The sequence below is a fragment of the Theobroma cacao genome, chromosome 1 (assembly GCF_053813885.1).
Source record: "Theobroma cacao isolate CCN51 chromosome 1, ASM5381388v1, whole genome shotgun sequence".
Taxonomy (NCBI): Eukaryota; Viridiplantae; Streptophyta; class Magnoliopsida; order Malvales; family Malvaceae; genus Theobroma; species Theobroma cacao.
In genome coordinates, this window is record NC_142639.1 from 4239530 (window position 1) to 4256218 (window position 16689).

General features: G+C 36.4%; 3 protein-coding genes across 6 annotated transcripts; 1 reads left to right on the forward strand and 2 right to left on the reverse strand.

Annotated features, from left to right (window-relative positions):
• BRK1 (BRICK1) lies at nt 1–7429 on the reverse strand. 4 transcript variants are annotated; one of them, XM_088803683.1, is made up of 3 exons: nt 7127–7428; nt 6909–7025; nt 1–47 (listed from the first exon to the last, which is right to left on the reverse strand). In XM_088803683.1, exons 1-3 carry the CDS (start codon nt 7257–7259, stop codon nt 16–18), a joined length of 282 nt encoding a protein of 93 aa, XP_088659809.1. In that variant the 5' UTR covers nt 7260–7428; the 3' UTR covers nt 1–15. The 4 variants fall into 4 exon arrangements, with proteins under 4 accessions (XP_088659809.1, XP_017981934.1, XP_017981939.1 ...); XM_018126445.2 differs by lacking the exon at nt 1–47 and adding an exon at nt 1336–1391 and having other exon boundaries at nt 7127–7429; XM_018126450.2 differs by lacking the exon at nt 1–47 and adding an exon at nt 6290–6597 and having other exon boundaries at nt 7127–7427.
• LOC18611406 (nodulation receptor kinase-like) lies at nt 37–5722 on the forward strand. The gene is made up of 15 exons (XM_018126430.2): nt 37–337; nt 878–1373; nt 1806–2272; nt 2414–2561; nt 2695–2766; nt 2868–2936; nt 3143–3214; nt 3323–3394; nt 3484–3659; nt 3841–4067; nt 4172–4298; nt 4373–4441; nt 4552–4741; nt 4924–5056; nt 5189–5722. The coding sequence occupies exons 1-15, from the start codon at nt 241–243 to the stop codon at nt 5540–5542; spliced, it is 2769 nt and encodes a 922-aa protein (XP_017981919.2). The 5' UTR covers nt 37–240; the 3' UTR covers nt 5543–5722.
• Nucleotides 7430–8161: 732 nt separating the features above from the next.
• Nucleotides 8162–16106, reverse strand: LOC18611408 (Zincin-like metalloproteases family protein). The gene is made up of 17 exons (XM_018126440.2): nt 15658–16106; nt 15195–15362; nt 14718–14841; nt 14277–14353; nt 13835–13978; nt 13488–13718; nt 13331–13421; nt 12702–12823; nt 12499–12606; nt 12164–12409; nt 11222–11367; nt 10536–10653; nt 9789–9948; nt 9594–9625; nt 9211–9276; nt 8720–8791; nt 8162–8517 (listed from the first exon to the last, which is right to left on the reverse strand). Exons 1-17 carry the CDS (start codon nt 16075–16077, stop codon nt 8437–8439), a joined length of 2406 nt encoding a protein of 801 aa, XP_017981929.2. The 5' UTR covers nt 16078–16106; the 3' UTR covers nt 8162–8436.
• Nucleotides 16107–16689: the final 583 nt, after the last annotated feature.

Below are 16689 nucleotides of genomic sequence, written 5' to 3' on the forward strand. Positions count from 1 at the left end.
TTGATTCAATAACTGTCAAGATGAACGCCTTCTTTTGATCTCAAGTACTGCAAAAAAATGTCTGGATTACTTCAGATACGTTGATCATGAGAGCCATATGAAAAACAGCTTATCTTAGGAATGGTTGAGCTCTTGGTTTTGATCGGAAGGGTTAGCCTGGTAGTTGGTGAAAGTTCCGCAACTTGGTTTGCTTGATTATGATTTTGATAACCCGATGGGGCGTGCTCCATTTAAGATGAGATGATGATGGAAGGGTTGGTTTACTGGATTTTAAGAAGATGTTATGTGTTTTGTATCCTTTGTTTCTTCATTCTTCTTCCATCAACAAGTGCACAAGGTTAGTATCAGAACATATTTTGTTATGTTGTTCATCATAGATCAGACAAAAATTCTTGACCTTGTTCTTGTAAGACACTTTTCTAGTATTTGAACCAAATTTGTTTAACGAAGTTTGGTGAAACCAAGTATTTTGACTGAATAAATGTTCCAGAACTTAGTAGATGAAAGAACGAATCTAGTCTGTAACGTGTAAATTGTGCCAATAGCTCTCAAATCTGATTATCTTTAAAGAAACAGTCAGCGAGGTTGATCTTGTCTATGGAATGTTTTGTCAGAATATATGTTGGACAAGGTGGATCAATATCGAAATGATAATTAACAAATTCCACATATGATGTTATTATTGATAAAAAGAAATGATCAGGGTTTATAAAGGTTAGATCTTCCTTGCAAATTAGTGAAACTGCAATAGAATCAGTTTAATTACATGTTCTGGTAGAGTCTGACTTGTGAGGTTGTTGATGTTCTAAATTGGTTTTCCAACCTGATGTTGGAGTTGACCAAAATATGTGATGCTCAAAGCTTTAATTACATGCAGGCTTTTTGAGCATAGCATGCTGCGCTCAATCAAATTTTACAAAAAACAGCATACATTGGATACCTGATGATCAATGGTTTAGAGACAGGAAAAGTTGCAGGAACTTGAACAAAGGCATCGAAAGAGTTCGGATTTTTGACATCGAATCAGGGAAAAGATGTTATAGCTTACCGACAATAAAAGATCAGGACTATCTGATAAGGGGTTCATTCCCTGTCGGCGAAACAGAGGGGGCTCAGTTAGACTCGTTGTTTCGTGTTTCCATTGGCGTCACACCACTACACCTCGTGAACTCATCGGAGGGCTTGGTGGTGGAGGGAATTTTCCGAGCTGCTGATAGCTATACTGACTTCTGCTTAGTGCATGAAAAAGGGGATCCCTACATATCGAGTCTTGAACTAAGGCATTTGAATGGTTCAGCGTATCTAAAGGATAAATCATCCAGTATTCTGAAGCTGCTTAACAGAACTGATCTAGGGGGCATTGGAGAGACCAGGTATATGATTTCTGTATCCTTAAAACCCATAAACAAGTATGATAAGATTAGTGTCGGCATAGCAAGCACCATAATGATTCTAGAGAACTGAGTAATAAAAGGACAAAAGCAGGAATAACATGTTTCTTACAACAACAATGCCAAGCCCAGGGCATCGTTTTGATTGCAGATTTAACCTTTAGGGAGTTGGCAAGAGTGGTGCTTCAATCAAAAGAAAAATCAAATTGATTTTTTCCCCCTGGCTGAAACTAGAATTGCTGCCACGAATAACTGAATCATTTATGCATTTCTAATTCTATTTATGATTCAATACACTAAAATACAATATCTTCAACTACACTTCTCTTCACTAGATCAACTTGCACAGAGCCAAAGTGTAAACACCGTATCAAGCCGCGAACTATGTTTATTAAGGCTACTTGCCAATTTCAGGTACCCAGAAGACGGATATGACAGAATTTGGAAACCAGCTTCAAGTCTTTACTCACCGGCCAACTTCTCTATTACTATCCACAACAATGCTAATACAACAGTGCCGCTCAAAGTTCTACAAACAGCTGTTACAGATTCAAATCGATTGGAGTTCCTGCAAAATGGCCTTGATAATGAAGACTATAACTACACGGTGATCCTCTACTTTCTTGAGCTCAATGACACTGTTACAAGAATTGGTCAAAGGGTGTTTGATATTTACATCAACAATGAGAGGAAAGAGGAGAATTTTGATATATTGGCTAATGGATCGAACTATCGAGAGGGTTTTTTCAATTTGACAGCTAAAGGGTCTCTGAATTTGACCTTGGCTAAGGTATCGAATAGATCTGAATTTGGACCCATTTGCAATGCCTTCGAGATCTTGCAGGTGCGTCCAAGGGATCAACAGACTGACTATGATGATGGTAGGTCTTAACAAATTGTTTCCTATTTTTTTCTCTTTTTTTTTTTTTCTGTTTTTTCAATGGTCAAGTTTAATTATACTAATGTTTATGCTTCAGAGTTTATCTAGCAATCAAGATTCTCACTCATTTCTTTCTATTTAGTGATTGTGATAAAGAAGGTAAAAGAGGAGCTGTTAATGCTTAACCAGGGGAATACCTTAATAGATTCTTGGTCAGGAGATCCATGCCTTCCTGATCATTGGCAAGGTCTGACCTGCAACTCCAATGGTTCCACAGTCATCACAGATCTGTAAGTTGCTTTACTCTTCCTTTCAAGATTTACCACTTGGTTATAACGAATTCCTATGTTCTCTTGATTCTTGCTTTCAAGTGTAGATGCACTGAAAATTAGTTCCCTGTTCCTTATTACTACATAATTTCAGGGATCTTTCTGCAAGTAAATTTCAAGGGCCAATTCCTCCGAGTATCACAGAACTGACCCACCTGAAAACATTGTACGATCTTCAATGCTCTCTGCTATTGGTTGTTTGTATTGTCTACTAAGTAGCACGAAAGCCGCTAATTTGTATTCTGTTACTTGATTGTGACTTTGTAGGAACCTGAGCGACAATTACTTCAGAGGCGAGATTCCAACATTCCCACAATCCTCCAATTTGACATCAGTGTAAATTTTCTCTTCAAACTCAAATTTCAGCTCTTAAGTCCACAGAAATCTATTAATAAAATGATATTTGCAAATATTAAGAATTGGAAAGACAATGGTTCTATGTTCTATTATTCCACTTGCTAACGCCATTCCCAACCATATCAAATTTCTTCCCTAGAAAGTTTTATGCTTCATATATTGATTGATTTACATTTCATTTTCAGGGATATAAGCAAAAATGAACTCGTGGGATCGCTACCGGAATCTCTTATCTCACTTCCAAACTTGAGCATATTGTGAGTTGTTTCCTACAAAAGTTTAATTTTGTGCTGCAAAACTAGCTATTATCTGTTTGAAACTACGAATAGATTTGTAACTCTATGATCTTGTTATTTCTTCCCCAGATACTATGGATGCAATCCTCAACTTGACAATGACCTCCCATACAGCTTGAACAGCTCAAAACTAACCACCGAGTACGAAACTAGTCCATTTTCTATGACTTTGTAGAACAACAGAAGCATTTAAAACAAAATTAACTGATCTTTTTGCATCTACATTTCAGTTCCGGAGCATGTCATCGGAAATCAAGTGGTCCAACAAAAGGAATTGTCATTGGCACTGCTGCATGTGGAAGCGCTGTAGTTACTATTGCTCTTGGAACTGTTATTGTTTGCCTTTACAGACAAAAACTAATGGCTAGGAGAAAATGCAATCGAAATCGAATCTCCACGGCAAAGAGTGAGTAATCCATTCCTTCTTTACTCATTGATCTCTTAATTCCATGTCAGGAAGCTAATACAAACTAATTACATTTCTGAGTTTTTGCATAAAAGTGTTTGGTGATTTTTAAGTGCTTTTCCAGTCTGTGTATTATGTTCTGTCAAAGTAAATGATTTACCTTAGCTCCTTGAAAATGCAGATCCGATGTTCTCCATGCCTAGCACAGATGACGTTGTTGTTAAGTCAATATCTATACAGACATATACTCTAGAGGACATTGAGATCGCCACCCAAAAGTATAAAACCTTGATTGGTGAAGGAGGCTTTGGATCTGTGTACCAAGGTACTCTACCTGACGGCCAGGAGGCTGCAGTGAAGGTCAGATCAGCTACCTCAACTCAAGGAACTAGAGAATTTGAGAATGAGGTAAAAGTTATTATTAATAAATCATCAGCTTAGAATCCTACATTTATAGCTTCAACACAAAGTTGAAAATATGCAACTGATAACCATTTTTAATATATCTATAGCTAAACCTTCTTTCGGCTATTCGGCATGAAAATCTGGTGCCTCTTCTTGGTTATTGTTGTGAAAACGACCAACAAATCCTTGTATATCCTTTCATGTCCAATGGCTCTCTGCAAGATCGCCTCTATGGTAATTTTCGTTAAAAGCCCTTATATTTTATTTCTTGTCTTGTTCATCACTTGTTGATCATCAGTATTTAATAGGTGAAGCAGCCAAAAGGAAAATTTTGGACTGGCCAACAAGGCTTTCAATTGCTCTTGGTGCTGCTCGAGGCAAGTAACTCGAGATGCTAAGCTATTTATGCTTTATATGATTTCTCTACTCTAACAAAATAAGAATATTGATCCTATTGAAGTGTCTAATAAGCATTTGTAATTTTCAGGTTTGATGTATCTCCATACTTATGCGGGGCGTTCTGTTATACATAGGGATGTAAAATCAAGCAACATACTTTTGGACAATAGCATGTGTGCTAAGGTAGCAGACTTTGGTTTTTCGAAATATGCTCCTCAAGAGGGGGACAGTAATGCTTCCCTTGAAGTAAGAGGCACCGCTGGATACATGGATCCAGAGTAAGAATCAATCATTCCAAGCTAATTCTGATTTTGTTGAACTATGCTGCTTCTACAGCAGCAACTTGATTATAGAAACTATAGTCAACCTCACCATAAAACAAAAATGGTTTTCCATTGCCTACTTTGTCTTTAAAAAATTTTATAAGAAGCCTAACTCCTAACTTTGTTCTGTTATTAAGGTATTATTCAACCCAGCAGCTATCTGCAAAAAGTGATGTCTTCAGCTTTGGTGTTGTTCTTCTTGAAATTATAAGCGGAAGGGAGCCTCTTAACATACAGAGGCCACGGAATGAGTGGAGTTTGGTTGAATGGGTATATCTGATCTCATGTTTTCTCGTTTCTAGATCGTTGAATTCATAGAACTCCTTTATTAGAAATTTCTTTCTATCATTCTTAAACCAAATGCAAGCGAAGAGATTAACAAAGAGACACCTTTGCATGCAGGCAAAACCTTATATAAGGGAGTCAAAGATTGATGAAATCGTCGACCCCAATATAAAGGGAGGGTACCATGCTGAGGCAATGTGGAGAGTAGTTGAGGCAGCATTGGCATGTATTGAGCCTTTCTCTGCTTACAGGCCATGCATGGCTGACATCATTCGAGAGCTAGAGGATGCTTTGATCATAGAGAACAATGCATCAGAATACATGAAGTCCATAGACAGCATATATAGCTTGGGAGGGTCCAATCGCTACTCCATAAATATGGAAAAAAAGATGGCTCTAATGCCTACCCCAACTACATCAGAACCCTCCCCTATTAACACACAAGCCTTGGCTCCTCCAGAGCCAAGATAGTAGATAGGTGGATGAAATGTTTATCAATTTATAAATGATAATCAGCTAACAGGAAGAGTATCCAATGCTTTTTCAATGAACGACTAAGTACACTCATCTATTCCATTTATTTTGAAGTTTAAGTGTTTACTATTGCATCAGACCTTAATGTTGTGTCAATACACATTCCCTGTTTCCTCCCCTTCATTCCCCACTCTTCTCAGTTAATCAGCCAAGTTGTTGCATCTTCTTTTGCCAACCACTATATAGTTAGGCCAAAGATGCAACACTAATCTAGACATTTTACATGATTTAAGCTATAAAGATCTGATTGGTGACTTTAGTCTAAATAAGTTATATACTTACAGCACCATATTTCAATTTCAGAATTGTTAAGCAACTGATGGCTTACTATGCTTAAGAATAAACATGTTACAATATGAAGCCAGACTAGACTCAACCACAGGGCATGTTAAAGCAATTACGAGCTTCAAATGTTTAAACTGGCATTATTTAACATACAAGAGACCTTTTAAGCAACTAAAATTCACACTGGAAATGTGGGATAATCAATACAAAGATGAATGAACTGATGACAAAGCAAGCCAAAAGCAGCCATTTTAGTTACTATTCATTTAACATCCTTGAGCAGACTAATTAACAAAGCAGTTAAGAGGCATACATTAAGTGAAATAAATCTAAATTTTTGATGAACGCAACTGTTTTAACATTACCACAGAGCCAATTGATTTTTTTTTTTAATTTAAGTTTCTTTCTTTTGCCTTGATAAAATTCAAATCTGGATCCACTGGAGTCCAGAATTTGGTTTTCTTCTGGTTAAGGAGATAACCACCATCACTATTAAGTTAACTTTTCCATTATCTATAAAGGCGGGAGTCAGAACTTTCAGCTGCCAAGCACTGTTTCAGCATCTTCCTCAAAATGCAAGTTACCAATCTTTCTGTCTTTCTTTCTTCATTTCGATTGCTAAGATTGTGGAAATAAAGATTTGAACTTAAAACGTCATCTTTGTAGGCAAGATTGGCTAACTCTTAGGTTTCAGTCTCTGCCACAACCTAAAATTGTCATTTGGAAGAATGTGTGCTTTTATTAAGTAGCTAAAAGATAAAACAAAAAATAGCCCCAAAAAAATCTCTCAAAAATGGTGCAATGAAGATTTAAAAGAGACAAGGCAAAGATGATTCATTGAAGTTTTCAAACAGTAGATAATGTCTTACAAACACGACAAGCAAAAATTCACTAATTAACAAGTTTAGTATATTATAGACAAAAAAGGACTTTGTTTTCTACAATTCGAAAACTTTAGTGCGAACAGAATCACGACAAAGACATGGAAACAATACAATTTTAAATGCAAATTACGTACTGAAAAGAGAAGGATTAGCCGAAGCAGTTCCCACTTGAACTTCAAGAAGCTCCAAACGACGTTCCAGGGTATCCAGTTTCTCGTTCAATGATGCCAATTTGCTCTTCGTTGTGGCCTCTGAAAGGTGAAAACAAACATTTACTAGAAATAAAAAAGGTAAAAAAGGAAATTGAACCTGAAAATCAGAAAAAGGAAAATAAAAAAAGGGATATATTTACCGAATTGGAGGAGGAATTCGAAGAGGCGACGAACATTGAGGGAAATGTGAGAGATGAATTCGCGATTCCCCCAATCGGCTTGCACTGCTATCCCTACGTTTACGGCGTTCGTTATTCCTCCTGCTCTTGCCATTTCTTTCTTCTTCCCCTTTTTCTTCTTGTTCCTAAAAAGAATCGCCGACTTTTACAGATCTTCCTCGTCTGTTAGCTGTTTTTCTCGGATATTTGTTTTAAATTTTGTTGAGAGAGAAAATAAAAGATTTTTTTTTTCCTTTTGTGAAATAAAATTGGGTCCGGTTTGGTTGGTTGGTTGGTTTGGGTTAGTTGTGGGTTTGCAAGTGGCGGGTTTTACGTCGGGTGTTGACTTTACCCGTCAATCCCTTTACCAAAGAAATATGATCTGACTTGGTATGATTATTTATTTAACAAACTTACAATGTTAATCTTTCTTTCAAGGCAAGCCCTCCTCAGCCGTAATGAAATTTGTTTCTTTAATAACTTTCAATATTTTAAGATATATTAAGATTTTAACATGATAAAGATATTTATTTATTTTTATAGTTATCAGTACTATCCTATTTAAAAATGCTTGCAATCTATTTTCTTTTTTTTTAATTATTTTTTATATTTTATATTATAATATTAAATTTTTTTAATAAATTGATGTAGCATGATTTTTAATATTAAAAAGTAAAAAAATAAAAATTGATTTTGATATATTAAAAAATATAATATTATTAGAATGAACAAAGAAAATGGAGGGAAAAGAGCATTAACTTACTGTGACATGTGGATACTCTCTAGCTTTGTTAAGTAGTGAAGTGAAGGGGCAGTTTTTATATGTGCTTGACTTTGGAAATATAATCAGCAAATTTGCCTTTGAAGCCAAGATCCAATATAAATATCCTAAAAATAATCCCATCAACCCAACAAAATCATTCATGGACATTGTGCTTTTACCATCTCCAATTTTGCTTCTGAGTATAAGCAAATTGATATCGTATATAAGTTATAGCAGCCAAATGCATAGGCAGATGAAAGAACCAGAAATGGAAAATATTTCACCAGAAGAGATAGCAAAAGGATAAGTCCCAAGAAAATTCCAGAATAAATATCTTCGGGTTAAAGACATCTCTAAGTGCTATTCCCCATCCTTATTCGTTTCTTATCTTTTCAGGGCAATAAGCAAGCAGAACCCTTGAGACTAGTAAAGATAGCTTGAAAAGCTTAGTAAAACACAAATGTGGTGTATGACAGAAGCTTAAATGACCTTCCATGTCCTTGAATGGCAGCTGAAAAACAGCTCATGCTCAGGCTGTGACTGGTAACAATCCATTGTGCCTGAGCAATGCCGCTGGTGAAGGTTCACGTCCACGGAATTCAACAAAGACCTGGATGCATCATCATCTCATGTTAAGAAGACATAATTGACGCACTCTACATTACAAGTTACGATGTCTAACAAACTGAAACAGAAAATACAAAACATAGTGTTTCTCTTATTGAGAAACTGCTCAGAGAGGGAAAGAAACAGAAAACATGATTTAAAATTTCACAATTAGGAATGTCAGTGTACAATTTGTATAAACTAACCTCTAATGGTGCTTTTCCACCTCCAAGAGCAAGAATGGTCTCCCGGAACTTGTGGCCAGTTTCTTTAACAGCCTGTTGGAATACAATTACAAATAACTGAGCATATATTTTCCCTTTTTCTTTTTGAAAACATTTACTAATAATAACAGGACCATGAATATGTTTTAGCAAGCTCTGATGCAGAGTTTTTGAAGGAAAACACAGAGAGGAAGCACTGTATGCAACACAATCAGCACCCTAGGTAAGGATCTGCATTCAATGATTATTTTTGTAGTGCAATAAACATTTTGCTGAATCCTTTATTAGGAGCCATAGGTCACCAATTGCAGACACAGGCACAGCCATAAGAATTGGTAAAATAACAAAGAGGGGGAGTGAAATCTGCTTAGTGATTTTACTCTATTTGATGCATACAGTTGAAAAGGAAAAGATATAAAAGAGGATGGAGGATCGTACAAACCAATCCTGAACAGCCTTTTCAACTGACATACCTTGCTGTCTTCCAATCCAGCATCCTCAAATGCTGAGAAAGCATCTGCAGACAACACTTCTGCCCACTGCAAAATTAGCATTTCTGATTTCAGATCACATAGCAAAGGGCAAAGGAAAAGGAAAGAAAAGGAAAAACAAGAATACTAATTACCCACAGCTCTTAAAAAGATCACAGGAATTTAGCAGACAAAACTTAATACTAGCTAGACTGCAGAAGTAGGCTGCAGAGAGAAAATGAGAGGGAGAAAGATCATAAATTATATCTAGTCTTTTTTAGATCGTAGACAATCAGACCTTGGTAGCTAGTTCCAACCATGAACATTTCAAATATTTCTCCACAGATGTACTTTTCTAAGAAACCTAGATAAAAAATAAAATATACCTTGTAACTGTAATATCCAGCAGCATATCCACCTGATATTCACAAAAGCAAACAAATTTAAAAATCTCCTAGGTAAAATTTGCACAGAAATAGTAAAAAATACATGTGACAATTTTTCTGAGAGCACAAGGGGTGGGGCATGGTGGGGGGGGGGGGGGGGGGGGGGGGGGGAGATCAGAAGAAAAAGGAGCAAACCTGCAAATATATGGTTGAAACCACAGAGGAACCTATCTTCTGGCAATGGGGGAATCACTTGTGTTCTTTTGGAAACTCTCTGATCAACATCATAAACAGATTCTGACCCACCTGGTATATATTTTGTATGAAGCTCCAAATCAACACTAGCAAATCGAAGCTACAATATAAGAAACAGTTAGAAATGCCCTGTCAAGTATTCAAATACTGGAGCAAACACTAATGCAGTTCACCAAATATTACAATCTCCTTTCATTAAAGTAAGACAACAACATACAGAGTCACAAAGTTTTAAAAAAACATTATCACAGAGTTGCATAAGGTGGTAAAAACAAATGAAGAAAACGATACGTTTAATGCATCCACTTAAATCATCTAACATCATCCATTTCTGTAACACTCTACATGGTTTGCATGGACACAAAGTACCCTCCATAATGCTTTAAAATATGGATGTATCCAGGCAAGATAGATCTGTAGCTGGTTGATATCAAAGGGAGCACAGTCAAATCAGTCCAACATTAAGGTAGGAGAGGGGGTGGAAGAAGAGATAGGAGGCACAAGAGGAACAAAAGAAAGAAGAGAAAGACAAAGGAGGAGAACATGGTGCTAATGAACTCTCACAAGGAACACTGCATATATTAAGGGGCGGGCTTCTGTTTAACTACAAGCCTTCCTCAGGAAACACATTGCTTCTGCAGAGATACACACCAAAATTGACATGAAGGCAGAACAAGTTCAACTGACCTGACGAAGACTTAAAGAACCAGCACGGAAAGTCCTTGCAGCAAGGAGCTTCAAGTACACCTCCTCAGGGAGAGTCTCCCCTGTTTCATAATGCTTTGCAATGCTCATCAATGTTTCCCTGAAGCAAACAAAAGACAACTTGAATAAAAATCTACTTAACAAAAGTTATAATTGATTTAGAAAAAGGAAATGCACATAATAGTAATGGCAACATCCAAGAATGTGGAATGGGAAATATATTCGGACAAACCAATTAGAGAATGTAGAACATTTACATGTTTGACCATGATTCTACTTACTGGCCACAAACTAATAAGAACAAATAGATCAAACAAGCTCAAGCTCATGGTCATAGGGGTCAAATAGCCACACCTTCTCCTAACCCATAGTCAGATCATAAACATTAAGATCAAATGCAATTTTTTTACTACAAACAGAGTAGTAAAAACACTATGGAGTTGCATAAAGCCAAAACCACAAACAACTAAGAAGCCATATAATACACAAGAAGTAGAGGGGCTGCTTTACTAAGCAACACCTAATATGATAAGTAACTATATAGGGCCTTGTATGCATATCTTCCACATGCATGTATCACACCCAATTTTGTTTCTTTTAGCAACAAAAGGCAAATTTAGTCTGAAGCAATCCACAAGATATAGATTTTGGTTGTTGGAGATGTTAACCTGTGGTAACACCAATTTTCCATGAACTGAGAGGGCAACTCAACAGCATCCCACTCAATCCCCCGAATGCCAGCAACTAGACCCTCATCTTGCTTGGTCAGCATATGCTGAAGTGCATGGCCAAATTCATGGAAGACAGTCTCAACCTAGAAAGAGAAATGCCATCAGTCTACAAGGGCCAAATTATAGCAAACACTTTGAACATCCAGAAGAGTAAGATATGCTTTACAACGGCCACTATTTATACAGTAATGAGTAAAACATACCAGAATAAAAGTATATCCTATCTTATTCTATGCAATCTCACATGCAAGCACTATAACAAGATAGAATAAAGCCAAAATCTCCGGAAGCAAAATTTGAGGTCAGCTAAGCATGCAAATGTTCATCCTCTCAGCAAGCATGTGGCCTGAGTTTAACCATAGTATTATCAGAGATTAGGCTCCTAGAACCAGGCAGTCTAATGCACAAATGCATGTTCTTATTATGGGTATTTATTCAAAAGGGTTTACTAGAACCGTGCTTTTAAATCTAATAAGTTCTAAACAAGAAGCATCCATGCATCATGCCTTCCCAGAAAGCATGTTGTTTAAATATGCTTACACTTGAAAAGTATAAGCTATGATCAGACTTGATCAAGGAGTACACCTGGGTACTTTTAGCTTAAATGGGACAAAGAACTTAATTATAGAAGACTGATTTAACTGATAAAATTAATAATAAAGACACAGTGCTTAGGTGGCTCAAAATGTTGGTTTTTGGGGATAAGATCAGAAGCACTACTAAAGTGGGAGGGAAGGAATTGGGAAAGGCAGCAGATGGGGACAAACTCTAGGCTTCTGGACCTCGTTGCTCCCTATTATTACCTTAGCTTCCAATCATTTAGAACACCATAACTTATAAGCATTAGCATTATACTTAAAAATAACGTCTTCAACTTACTTCACGGAATGTCATGAGGCTTGGCTTGTCCCCAACTGGTGGTGTTTGATTGCACACCATATGGGCAACAGGCAACCTTGCAGTGGTACCATTACTTGACAGTACATGACTTCGAGAAACAACCTCATCCATCCATGCACCTTCCCTTTTCTCTGATGGACGAGAGTATGGATCAAAATAAAAATAGGCAATTGGACTACCTGAAGAATCTTTGACACAATAGAACCTGACATCTTTGTTCCAGACCTTAAAAAAAAAAAAAAGTTGGATGTGAAATTAATATTCTATGAAATAGGCAGTGAAGAAAAGTGTAGATGAACCAAGGAAATACTTACAGGAGCCAGGCCATCAGCTGGCTCAATGTCAATTCCAAAAAGTGTCTTAGCAAGGTTGAAAAGGCCATCCATAACCTTTGAAAACGAGAAATACGGCCGGAGTTCTTCCTGTACAATTTTTGGATCAGGATAGACATAAGTTTTCTTCACGTAAAGCTGATGTCTTGAAGCTACAATTTAATTAGCAAAGAGAGAAAGTCAACCTCATTGATGTTGTATTTTGACTCACGAAGCCTCTCACTCCAGAAGTTGATGTCCCAATGGCTCAAATTATCAGCTTCTAGTGCACCTTGACTCTTGGAGTAATCTTTTAGGTCTTCAACATCTGCAAAGACCAAAAAGATCAGATGCTTAAAAGTTCTTCCCAAGTAGCTTTTATTTAGAAAGATTGCATTAAGAATGAAACTATTGGATAGGAACTATTTAGGAGAAATATAGAAAGCAAAACATAGCAAGCTTCATGACAATCAAGTTCTGAAATTGTATTTAAGAAAAAACAACCTTTCTGATAATGCCAACTAGTACAGCAGCATTAAGGTGAATTCATAAGAAATCACATCAGATAATAAGTAACATACATGATCACAAAATCAATTGCTGTGAGTGGAGTTTCATTTAAATAAGCTAGAGTAGGAATGTGTTCCTAACAACAACAATAGTGTTTGCGTGTTAAAATTGAACTTTCAAATATCAAGAACTAAAAATATCATACATTAATAAGTTATTCTAATCAAACAGACAAGTTCTGAGGACAAAGTTTCACATGATAAATCAAAGAACAAAAGACTGGCAACGTTTTGTACCCAATAAGAAACTATAACCAGCATACTACCTTGGACAGCAGCATTCCAGGAAGCACTCCGAAGCTTTTCTAATAGCTCCTCAGCTTTATTAACAGTAGCCATTTTGGTTGCCATGCTTACCTGATCAAATACACTTTGGTCAGCCTATGAAAAGGATATATTGTTGTAGATACTCTTGATTCATACCTCAGCATAGTTCTTGTAATTGAGAAGCTTAGCCTTTTCCAACCGAAGCTGCAATATCTGATTGATTATTGGTGTATTATCCAAATCACCACTCGATGCCCGAGTTACATAAGCACGGTAGACTTCCTCACGCAAAGCACGGTTACGAGCATGTTGCATAACAGAAATAAAACTTGGAGCATCCAATGTAATCATCCACGGGCCGTTCTCAGCAGTAGCATTTTCATGCCCCTAGGCGAGAACCAAGAAATAATATAATACATGGCAGAAAAATTGGAAACTTCACACTAGGCCTGAGAATGGGAAACCATTAGTAAATGCAAACATAAGCTGAAGGAAAAGAATACCTTAGAAACTGCTGTTTGTGCAGCTAACCCAAGAGCAGTCGCTGGCAAACCCTCGATTTCTTTCTTATCAGTTATCAGCTTTTCAAACTTTTTGGTGGCATCCAAAACATTCTCACTAAATTTGTGAGACAGCCTCTCCAGCTCCTGTAATGCAGCTAATGGTAAATTGAAAGGAATAGCCAAAAGGAACAAAGAATGAGCACAAATATTTATATGGTTACTTTCAGATTTCCAAACCTGCTAAACTTTACAGGAAATAATTTTCTTAAAAGACAGGGAAAGAAAGGCAAGAAAACAGACACCAAGAACTTCAAAAGAAACTTGTGTCAATTACTTCTCATTTTAGTTGGCACAGAAGTTGACTGCAAAAGATAAAATGGACCAGTAGTATGACACCAAGCAAATTTCTGTTGCTTTAACTTCAACTAATATTAAATTGAACCTGTTCAATTTTGTTAAACTCTTCTCTTTTATCATCTTCAAGTGAAACACCATTAAGAACAGCTTCCTTTATCTGGGCTGCACACATACAAAAAAAAGGGAGTTATTCAGCATTTTCAAACACTAATAGAAACTAAAAGAAATGGAACAAGCACATGGTAAATGATATCAGTTTTATATATTCAACAGGGACATGCAACATCACACTAAATTAAGTTTCACTTTGTTTTTCTTCCATTCTTTTTTCAGAATTTTAATCATCACATTTGTTATAGCAATCAAACTATAAGACTTTGCTGTTAGTACTCAGCATTGGCCAATATCTAATAACTAAATTAAGGTAGTGATTCTAGCATAGAAGCAAGGCACCAAGATAAAAATGGAACAACATCTCCCATTTTACTTGATATATATATATATATAACTAAACAAAGATACTCACTCTCTACAATACGTTTGCGAGCTTCACTCAGTGATTGCCAATCAGGAGATTCTTTAATAGCCTTGAAAGCATTGTAGATGGGTTTACTTTGTCCCAATCTTAGTTGAAACTTCACTTTTTCAGGCTGTAAGGAAAAACTAAACATCGTAAGGACCAAAATGGAAAGAGTGAGTTTAAAGGAAACTGCAAAGTAATGCAAGAATGCCAAACCAAATTGCTTGAAAACAAAAAGGAACGCCACCGTTCCCCACTCAATCAATAGAAAGAAAATCAATTAAGTAAATTCCTACTATACCATGTAGTATAAGTTATGCCAAAATCATTAAAATAAATTCACCAACTTAATCTACGATAAGAACTAGATAGGTCTTAGATGTCTAAAAAATTGATGCTAAGCATTAATATATTCGTATATATATTGTATGTTATATATTAGACTGTCCTTAAATAGAGAACATAATGACAACATCAATGTACCTGGACTTCTTCAATGGCAGCACGGAGCTCAGCTGTATCTTTAACAGACTTAAGATGATTAACCATTCCCCATACAACAGTCAACCGATCAACAATCTTTTCCAACGGCTCCACCAACTTTGGCCACGATGGCTCCACTGTTTTCTCCAATTCATCCAAATCATTTTCCTACTCAACCAACACAAACATTATCAAAATCAAACACACAAAATCCAAATATCCCAGACACCAGAACATTACAAAGTTTCGAACTTTAACACTAGTTTCGAAGAAGCAATATCTTGAAAGCCCAAAAGCCAAGCAAATAAAAGATCATGGCAACCAAAATTTTGAATTTGAATTCTCAAAAAGAGAATGATCTCAAAAAAGGCAAAATCCAATATTGGATTTAGAACAAGGCAAAAAGAAAAAAGAACTTAAACCCGGAAATAAAACCAGCCCAAAAAAAATCAAAAGAACATACGAGTTTCTTCAACAAGGCACGAATCCCAGGCCTGACATGCTTGGCTTCAACAACATCAAAAGGTGGAAAGTCGAAATCTTGCAAGAGAGGATTGGACTCCATGTTCTCATCAATAGAAGCTGAAGAAGCCATTGAAGGAGGGGAGAGAGAAGAGCAAGAAGAAAATGAAGAGAAAGAGAGAGAAGGAGAAGTTGAGTGGTGAAAAGACTCAAGGCAGAAGGAGAAAGAAGAAGACCAGAGGGGACAAGCATAGGATTTACGCAAAAGTTTGGGGGTAAAATGGGGAGAAGGAGAAGAAAACTTTGGTATTGGATGGACTGAGCGGGAGAGAGAGAAGCGAGTAGTAGCCATGAGGACATTGACCATAACTAAGGTTGTCTTGAATAGGACTCTGTTTGGCAGGTGTCGTGTAATTCTCATTTTTCCTCTTTTGATTTTTGTACATTTGCTTGGATAAGAGGAAATAAATATTGTTCTTGTAGGATGATCTTTTGGGGTGGGACCCCGATTTTCTTCATGTCTGGTTTCCCACGTGTTCAGTTATGATGGGATTAAGTTATCAAGTTAACGCCATTAATGACAATTTTAGTAGCATTGGGTTAACATGGAAAGTTTCCTGAGAAAATTGCGAATTTGGATATTTCTGTATTATATTGATTAACAAATTTGAAGTTTGCTACCCAACATGGGATATGAAGAATCCCATATCTCAACAGTATTAGTTGGAAAGTTTTTCCAATTATAATATCCTATTACATATTTGTAATCAATGATCACTCTTTTTTAAGATACTGGGAAAATGGAGGAAGTGAGAATACATTCTTTAGTGGTGAAAAGGTGGTGAAAATGAGAGATGTCACATCTTGTCATCCCCTAGTTTATTATAAAGAAGGCATTCTTTTACACAATAACAAGAATAGGGTAAACAGAAAGTTAATATAGTACTTGTTAACTTGTTCATAGTAACAATTCTGGTGATTAATTCATATTTATGCATATTCTTTTCAAAAGTAGCAGTCCCAATCAGATTAG

Excerpts from the sequence above, each read along its gene's own strand:
- LOC18611406 (XM_018126430.2), top strand. The coding sequence starts at position 241 with ATGATGATGGAAGGGTTGGTTTACTGGATTTTAAGAAGATGTTATGTG. Across the intron at positions 2,562-2,694 it reads TCCACAGTCATCACAGATCT|GGATCTTTCTGCAAGTAAAT; the intron begins GTAAGTTGCTTT and ends ACATAATTTCAG. Across the intron at positions 3,395-3,483 it reads AGCTCAAAACTAACCACCGA|TTCCGGAGCATGTCATCGGA; the intron begins GTACGAAACTAG and ends TCTACATTTCAG.
- BRK1 (XM_018126445.2), bottom strand. The coding sequence starts at position 7,259 with ATGGCAAGAGCAGGAGGAATAACGAACGCCGTAAACGTAGGGATAGCA. Across the intron at positions 7,026-7,126 it reads CGAATTCCTCCTCCAATTCG|AGGCCACAACGAAGAGCAAA; the intron begins GTAAATATATCC and ends TTCACCTTTCAG. Across the intron at positions 1,392-6,908 it reads GGCTAATCCTTCTCTTTTCA|GATACAGAAATCATATACCT; the intron begins GTACGTAATTTG and ends ATGGGTTTTAAG.
- LOC18611408 (XM_018126440.2), bottom strand. The coding sequence starts at position 16,077 with ATGAGAATTACACGACACCTGCCAAACAGAGTCCTATTCAAGACAACC. Across the intron at positions 12,410-12,498 it reads CAGCTGATGGCCTGGCTCCT|GTCTGGAACAAAGATGTCAG; the intron begins GTAAGTATTTCC and ends TTTTTTTTTAAG. Across the intron at positions 11,368-12,163 it reads GCCTCATGACATTCCGTGAA|GTTGAGACTGTCTTCCATGA; the intron begins GTAAGTTGAAGA and ends TTCTCTTTCTAG.